Source organism: Ascidiella aspersa, chromosome 3 (assembly GCF_963924565.1).
Source record: "Ascidiella aspersa chromosome 3, kaAscAspe10.2, whole genome shotgun sequence".
In the NCBI taxonomy this organism is placed as follows: Eukaryota; Metazoa; Chordata; class Ascidiacea; order Phlebobranchia; family Ascidiidae; genus Ascidiella; species Ascidiella aspersa.
In genome coordinates, this window is record NC_139449.1 from 19,074,996 (window position 1) to 19,084,343 (window position 9,348).

At 37.3% G+C, this 9,348-nt stretch overlaps 1 protein-coding gene across 1 annotated transcript; it reads left to right on the forward strand.

Annotated features, from left to right (window-relative positions):
• Positions 1 to 2,898: 2,898 nt before the first annotated feature.
• Positions 2,899 to 4,741, forward strand: LOC146160589 (cell cycle checkpoint control protein RAD9A-like). The gene is made up of 4 exons (XM_083384758.1): positions 2,899 to 3,188; positions 3,270 to 3,421; positions 3,501 to 3,719; positions 4,070 to 4,741. Exons 1-4 carry the CDS (start codon positions 2,909 to 2,911, stop codon positions 4,634 to 4,636), a joined length of 1,218 nt encoding a protein of 405 aa, XP_083240884.1. The 5' UTR covers positions 2,899 to 2,908; the 3' UTR covers positions 4,637 to 4,741.
• The last annotated feature ends 4,607 nt before the right edge of the window (positions 4,742 to 9,348 follow it).

A 9,348-nucleotide genomic window follows, 5' to 3' on the forward strand; every position in this document is an offset into this window, starting at 1 on the left:
TTGCATTACATTTATGGGAGAGGCATCTTAAAATTGTCGTTATGGCAATATGTGGTGATTATTTTACCGAATTTTAAGGGATTAGTGATGTATTGGTATGCTTGGTACTATACACAATACTAATAAAGCAGAATAACTTGTGTGGAGATGGGTCTGATAAATGAGTCTTCATTTATATAATTGCCAAGATGAATCGACCACACTCCTACAAGATTTTAAATGGCCTGTCTTCGTGAGGCCATTCAGGTCCAATTCTTTCCTTTAGTTCAGATACATGAACAGTCAATTTTTGCTGTTTTCAGTCAAAGCTGTAAAAGCCTCTCCTGGTTCAGTCACAAAAGCACTCAAGTTGCTGTCTGAGTAGAAGCTATAAAAGCCTCTATCTCTCTTTTTCTTTATATTGATTGAACACGCTATTTATAGACGAGAATCAGTTAAGAAAATTTCTGCGATAAAGAAAGATTTACGTCATTAATTCTTATAATACTTAACAAAATATCACGTGATAACAAGGCGTGGTCTAAACCTTTTTCACACTTATTTCTGACGCGAAACATACAAATTTTACGTCAAAATGCGATTGCGAAACAGCCTCTGCCTCCAGTTAAAATGTCAACAGTTTAAAAATCACACAACCGGGGAAACCGACTAATGTTCAGACCGCGGTGTTTTGAAACATATACAAAAAAACGGATGTAAATACCTTGACGCATAAAAATTGGTGTCAACAATTTGAATTTTGCAAATTCGCTGCAAATATTATGTGGTTGCAAGAAATCTACGTAACGGAATTTTACCGAAAACTTTCCGCTTATCGTTTGCACATTGGCTGCAAGGAGTAACGTAAACATTAGAATATGGTTACAAAGAATTTAGGCCATAGATTTTTACTGAAAATTTTCCGTTACGACACATCGATTAAAAAACAAAAATTCTCTGTGTAAACACAATATGACAAAATGGCTTCTACACTTGATTTTAGCTCCTGCTGATAGAAATATACTTCGATTTTACTGGCACCAGAAAATATTTTTTTTTATTGCAACAAGGCAACGTCAAGTTAGGTAAAATCAACTTATATGATATACAAATCTTTGGAATGGCCTTTTTGATCAGTCTAGTTAATGTATTTATTATGTACATTTAACTATGCTGGTTGGTAACGCTGTTCTGACCACAACATTTCTTAGCATTTATTTTCGTATAATAGTAACAGCAGCAGGTAGTAGTAAGGTTTAATTAAAGCTATATGCATAAGTAGAATCAGGTATTTTATTTAATTGCTTTTAATATCTCATTGATGTCCTGAATTAGTTGCTGTGTTTTATATGGTGTTTGTCTGTGTCATCCACTAACAAACATTGGCCACCAGATGCCCAATCCATCACTAACTGGTGTTCAAATAGCAAAATGTAGGACCACAAGTTTATTTAAACAGGAGTTGCGGTGCAAGGTGACTATGAATTGGCCCTTTTCTGTCATTTTTCTCTTTTTGGGAGGTGCCTGGCTGCAGATTTTGGTGGCTTTTTATGGTTTAGTTTATTACCGATAAAAGACGAAGCCAAATCCGGTTTAGGGCGCTGGCCTAGAATCCTACTACACTTATAATCAACGCACAAAATTTGAGACAGGGTGTCACCAAATCAGTGACAGGGTGTCACAGAATCAGTGACAGGGTGTCACGGAATCAGTGACAGGGTGTCACCAAATCGATGACACCTGTCACTAAATCGGTGACAGGTTGTCACGAAATTGGTGACAGGTGTCATGGATTTGGTGACACAGACAGGGTGTCAAAAAAAGTCACAACCCCTGTTGCTCCAAAATTCATAAACGCTGAATTGGGCTAAAAACTAAAAGTTCGATAACTCATAGTAATAATCAAGATTTTCAGTCAAATTTTTCACACATTGCTTAAGGCGGAATATCTTATCAATCAGACTTTTATCAAAAAAAGCTGCTGGTCTAGAATCCTACTACTTTTTTACACTAACGAAACGAGTTGTCAAAAATGAAATTGCAAAGAATAAATAAATATGGGAGAATAAATATAATAATAATACTTGACTCACTTAAATCCAAACGCTAACTTTCACCCTAACCCTAATAATGCATGCAATATAAACCCCCGTGCTAAAATGTGCAAGGATTTTATACCAGTGTGTAATGTTTGACAAACATTAAAAACCTATCCCCGAATAACTGGCGATTGAGTCATGGCTCTTTTTGTAGACTCGTAGGTGTCACCATATGTGGGTCACTTTTGGCAAATTTTAAGGTTGTATATGACTGAGTATTAATATTAAAAAAAAATTGTTCAGATATTTAGATATCCCCAATATGTAAATCAAAATTCACCCGAAAGGGTGCACCTTAATAATGTGCAGTGCCAAATTTTGAAGTGTGCAAAGTGCAATCATATTTTTTTACACCTGAGGGTCTTACCACTGTGCAAAGTATGGCAAGTGCACCCACAAGTTTTTTTAAACCTTATAAAAGTGCATCCTGAAAAAAATATGAACCGCACCCCAAATATGCAAAACGGTTATCTGGCATATGCTTCATTGCATCAAAAATTCATAAAATGCATTTTTTTACCTTTGTTGCACCCGGTTACCTGATTTTTAGGGATTTATGTAAAACCTTGACCTATATTCCTCAAAAAAATCGGGTGTACACCTGACACAGAATGCCACAGAAATGTAAACCCTGTGAAAATTGAAAATCAAAACAGTAAGTAATGAAAGTTCTCTTACATATATTTGTTTATTGCGATATAATCCAAATCCAGGTGCCAGCCCTGGTGACAGGCAACTACTGCTCTTTTTTCTGTAAATAAGTTTTAAGGTTGAACTAGTATTATTACTATTATCCCTATTTTAATGTCTTACAGGTTGTCAAAGTTAAAATGAAGTGTGTTTTAACCGCTGTGAATGTAAAATTGTTTGGTAAAGCAGTGCACTGTCTTGCCAAAATTGGAACTGAAATATACTTTGAACCTCTTGATGATGGCCTAGTTCTTAAAACAGTGAATTCCTCAAAATCTGCATTTGTCTGTTTTTTGTTTTTGCGCCCAATGTTCAAAACATATTTATTTACAATTTCTAATAATGACAACAGCACTTTAACTGGAGAAAATGGAGACAGTAGTTTCAGATGTAAAGTTGCTGTAAAAACAATGCTTCAAGGTAAGTTGGATTACCTTCACTATGGTGAAGCAAAGAAAGTAATGCCACTACTAAGTAAGCTGAGTTTACTGAATTTTTCAGTGTTCAAATCACTCAGCACTATTGAAAGATCTGTGGAGTCATGTGAGATAAATCTTGACAATGAAGAGTGTCGTCTAATATTTCAATTAAAGTGTAGGCATGGCATAAAGAAAACACACCAACTCACATTTCAAGAATGTGAGTCTCTTCAGGTAAGTGTGTAAAATAATGTATATAAAGGTTATGTTAATATTATTCCCTTGTATTCTACATGCTATTTTTCACATCCAGGCTGTGTTTGACAAGGATTTATCACCAAACATTTTGACATGTGAACACAAGCTGCTTACTGATGTCACAGCTAATTTCCCCTCTGGACTTGAGGAGCTCTCTATGAGTATTACACCTTGTGAAGTTACAGTCAAAAGCTTTGTTGATGACAATGAGGAGAACTCCAAAATAATGAAAACTGAAATGCACCTCAATCCAGAAGAATTTATTAATTTCCAGGTGTGTTTAAATGTTTCTGGTAATGTGTAGACTGCAATTGTGAAACAGTATATGTAAATGTAATTCAGGGAAACTGTCATTTTATTTGATTTGTGTTATAGCTCAGCAGTATGAGTAATAGCTTCTAACCTTAGCAAATACAATTGCTGCCTTGGTTTGCATTTTCTAACTACTGCCAAAATGTCCAAGACGTTTGGGTACGCGGTAAAAAAAATGTATTCAAACTGTTAACATTTAGCAATGCTTTAATTTCATTTTGTTTAAATGAATAATGCTTTTAGTAAAAATTTAGTCACTTAAGAATCAAGAATTTAAAAAAGTAACCAACTTATATTATTGCTTTGTTATAGGTTGGTGTTGACACTGAGATTACGTTTTGCCTGAAGGAATTACGAGCAATTCTTGCATTTTGTGATGTGGCTGGCACAGAGTTGCAAATGCATTTTGAGGTTGGAGGCAAGCCTTTGGTAATTAGTACAGAAGAACCGGAATTGTTCCGGGCCAACTTCGTTCTTGCCACTGTTGCACCCAATGAAGATATAGAATCTAATGTAAAAACAAAAAAGCCACCTAACTGCAGTGCTCTGCAAAACAGAAGCAAGACGACCAGTAGGATAACTGCAACAACTGTGCAAAGCAGAAGAGCACATAAGAGGGCAAATCCATCAAAAGGCATAACAATCAATCCTCAAAAAGCCCCTGGTAATATCAATTCTAGTCATACAGCCGAACTAGGCACTGGGGATAACACTGGCGAAACACTTAGCCCTGAAATACCTTACCAGCATTGTCAATCAATGGTAACAGGACCCTCTTACAAACCTGTTAAAAAGGTGTTTTTTGAAAACACTCAAGTCCTTCCTGACCATAGTATTATGGTTCTGGCCCCGGAGTCGGATGGTGATGATAGCTCTTGATTTAAAATTCAATATATCTTTTAAGTAATACAGCCCTTTGTTCCTATTCTGGCAGGTTTTAACTAAGCCATTGTCATTAACTATTGGTGCCATCGCGTTGTTCCACTGTGATACTTTTTCGTTTTTTTTATTATTTTGCAATAAACATATGGTTTCAATGTTTGATCTCCTGGTAGTAGTGTGTGTGACAAACATTGTCAACATCACCAAAGGGATCAACAGAAAATAGTTTAACCATTTAACGGTCCTACGTTCTGCAAGAATTACCTGAATTGTAGTCACAGACCCTTTTCCTCTTATCACATAAGAATGAGCGTTAAAACTCCTTTTGGGGACTTCTAAGCAACGAGAGGTTTTAACGGTTTAAGCCAGTGTTTTCCAACCTTTTTTACACTAGTGCCCCCTTGAGCTCAATATTATTTCATACCGCCCCCCTCATCATGCTTTACACTAAAGTATTATATTAATCGTTGTCTACATGGTATTGTCTGCACTTTCGTTTCGATAAGCTGTCACTCATATTTTAGGTTGACTAACATACATTCACTGTAGGAATTATTACATACATTATTTCACCAGGTTATGTCATACTTTCTGCACCAAGATTAAAATCAGGGGTCGGCAACCTTTTCTAGTCGCGGACACCAAACAAACTCAGAAAGGTTTCTGTGGGCCGCACAAAATGTTCACTAAGAATGTGTTATTACAATGTTAGAACAAATTGAGTTATTAAAGTGTTAGTTTTTTTTATCCATACTACTAATGAAAAGTGTAATAAAGCTACTTTTAGGAAACGCGATAACCTTAATACAGTGGGCAAACTTTTTTTGTCGCGGCACAAAGTAATTTTTTCAGAGCTATTCTAGGCCTACTAAAACCACTACGAAGCAGTGTCGGATTCAGAATATTTGATTTTTAGGTGAAATATTACACGGCGCCTTTATGCCCAAAACTCTGCCATACCATGTTATAAAACATATTATACAAAGAAGAATATACGCGCGAAAATTTTCAATTACGCATAGTTAAAGTTGACAAAAAATATATTTCGACAGGCATTTAGGACCACATTGAGCACGTGGGTCTTTCCAAACTGAGCCAAATTAAAAATTCTATGCCACACCAACATTTACAATAAAGTGCAATGAATGTACGCCGTACGGCGATCACGCGGCCCACAACTACATGACAACCAGGGGCGCCCGCAGAAAATTTTCCAGGGGGGGCAATCAGGGCTCCTGAATTTTCAACTTAGGGAATTCCCCTATTTTTCGCCTGTTGTTAATGAATAATGACGTCATTAAAACAGTGAAAGTATGACGTCATAGAATGGTGATTGCAAGACGTGATAGAAAAAAAACAGAAACACCAAATACGTCCAGCAAAAGCGAGCACGTGCGTCGTCGACAATCCTGTCAGGCGCCAGCTGCGAAATCACAGTGTACAATTGTTAACTTTAGGCAAAAATCAAACCAAGACCGTGAAATATGTGTGTTTAATTGTGGTAGAATCATACATAATTCGACTATCAGCAGCGCAGTTTTCAAGTTCCATGAACGGAACAAGCGCTAAATTACAAGAACGTCTTTCACCACGTGCAATACTAAACGAAGATCGTTTTTACCGGCTGTTATTATGCCACGATTGGCGCAACATCTGCGCCGAGCTGTGTGCCAGGTCAGCTAAATTACAAGCTTTGGTTGAGGGAAAATAAGTCGTGTCCATTGCACACTTAGCACGTGGTCTTAGAGTATGCTTAAAGAGCATAATTTTGCGTTAACCATCATCACTTAAAAATGGAGACTTTGAAACGCGCACGACAGTCACCATTATACCTCCTTTTAAGAATCTGCTTCAGTTAAACAAATGTCGATGTTACACCAACATCGGTTATAGCGCAGAGACCGAATGGCGAGGAACATACTGCGTATAACTCGACGTTTTTTAGCGAGAAAAAAACAAAGAAGGTTTGACTTAGCGTTGTCACCAAACAAAAGACGAAAAACGGCGTTTTGCCCTCGATTTTGGTTTCGCATTAGATTAAAACGCGTGACCCAATTACTTAAAAAGCACGCCGCTTCGAAAAATTTGTTACGATGACAACGAACAAAAAACGATAATATCACTTACAAAAAGGGGGTAAGAAATCCCGCCCCCCTGGATACGCCACTGGGGGCAATGGATAATGTATAATATTTTTAAACTTCTTAAGTAATACATATTACACTTATAAATAATACTAATAATCGCATTTTGAAATTCCAGGGGGGGGGCAAGTGCCCCCCCTTGCCCCCCCGTGCGGGCGCCCATGGGGGTGCATACCGGGATTTTTTTTAAATTTCCTGCTAGCTTTTATAACATTGCCGAAACAAAAAAAAAATTTAAACAATAGATGTGTAATATTTTTGAATACGTTTTTCGTTTGTCCGCGACGCAGTTGGCAGCCTTCCATGGCGCAAATGTAAAGTAGCGCTGATCTAGTCCAAAAACAGCATCAAAACGTAAACAAACTTGACGTAGAAAGATCATGGCCTGAAGCGCGAAAATTTTTCGCCCGTTCTAAGTTAAAATAGTCAAAAAGTATTTGAAATGGACTCGTATCTAGTTGTCAAGAGGCGGCGGACAGAATCTGGCACGTGGGCCGTAGGTTGGCGATCCCTACTTTAAATATACAAACATTCTACCACGTATAAAAGGGTGAAACGCAACAGCAACCAACAACTTAACATAAGAAAGCCAATTATTACGTAACAATGATCGGGAAACTACTATAAATTCGCAGTACGGAAGTCGCCATTTAAGGTTAAAAATTACCTACAGTGCTGTTTGTTACTTTTTTTTGTGAACTTTTTATGAAATGTTGTCATAAGTACTTTTATGTAACGCCCCCTTATGTGTGTTCAGCGCCCCCCAAATGAGAAAAAGACCCAAAACGCCCCCTTGTAACTCGCCAATGCCCACAAGGGGGCGGTACCGCCCACGTTGGGAACCTCTGGTTTAAGCGATTTCAAACCAGGAAGAACCGTTTTACATTTTTTAAGATGATTTATTTAAAAAAGTTAAGGCGGATATTGACTCCACAGATGTATGTCACGGAAACTACGTAAAACGCAAAGAAACATGCATTGCTTTTATTTTGTTTCAAAGGTTGGAGAATTATTCTTTGCCATACAGTTCCCTGGTTGGAAAACAGTCATAGATTTGCACTTAAGAAGCTATATTTAATGAATATACTGTTGCTGCCAGGCATTGTATTAATTATAAAGAAGGTTCTTCCGACAATTATTTATTCTGTACCGACGTTTCGATAACCTATCCTGTGCAGAATGTTCCGCAGTGTACATTGGGGAAACGGGACGAGCATTTAATACGAGAAGGAAAGAACATCAACGAGATGTCCGGCAACATGATGCGTCGAAATCTGCTTTGTCCAGTCACGCGACAAAGCAACGTCATGACATCGACTTTGGAGGTGCTTCGATTGTAACTAGAGGAGATTACCACCGCCGTGTCTTCTTAGAATCCTGGGCGATTCACACTCATTCTAACACCATGAACGTTAAGCAAGATACATTTCTTGCACCTTCCTATCACTTTTTGTGCAGTAGCGGCCATTAGAAGGCTGCAGCCGGTTTCCACGTTTTCACGTTATTCGCGCCTTGTTTTCTTTTTTCTTTTTCGCCTCGTTTTGCCACATGGTTTTTTCGTCGTTTTTCTTCACTATATATATACCTCTGCAAGGTTACAAGTTTATATGCCCTGATGAAGATTACCTGGATAGGTTATCGAAACGTCGGTACAGAATAAATAATTGTCGGAAGAACCTTCTTTATAATTAAAGCTATATTTAGTAAAGAAAAGTAATATTTATGTATAATCGTCAAAATAAAAATGGCCTTTTTTTCTCAGTTAAAACTGCTAGGCACGAATAGCAAATTTCCTAAAATTTGTTAGAAATTATCTTAGCGGCCCGTGTTACTCGCGGACCTAGGCTTACTGCTTTACTTATTTTTCAATAGGCCGTCAAAGTGGCCTGTTTATTAAAAACAGGCAAATTGTTATCACAAACCATGTCTCGAATTGTTCAATTAGTACCAGATTTACCACGTGTGGCGATTGTGATGAACTGCAGTTACACCTTTTATTTTGTAAAATCCCGGACACATTGACGACAAGTTAAATGACAACCTGCAAGGGCACTATTGACTAATATTGTACTACGTAGGTTTTGCTATAAGTTAACACCAAACGTCCTCCTTTAATTTGTTAACTAAACTGGATTGATAAAGAAAAGAATTCCCTCATGAACACAAAATCTATCACTAAAATTCCAGACATGTCTGGGAAATTCAGGACGTACCGTACGGCAACCTTAACCTGTATGTTCGGTGAATTTAAAAAGCAGTCTTTATTGTATTAAATTTACCTACAAATTTGGGTTTCTGTCACCACATGGATCTGAATTAGGCCAGGTAAAATTGTAATTTTTGCAGCCTCCATAATAGCTGTTGCTAACCTGGTGTAGTAAGGGTTTGTTCGTTCAAAACCGTAACTTTACCTAGGTGTGCATACTTTCCTTTTAAGTCCGAGAATTTTAGCCAAAATTTATCAGAAATTTATCATTTTGGCAATTTAAACGTGGATAATACTACTTTGGACGCAGTCTTGGTGATTTTTTCCATACCACAGTAACACAAACAAAAAACTCGAAA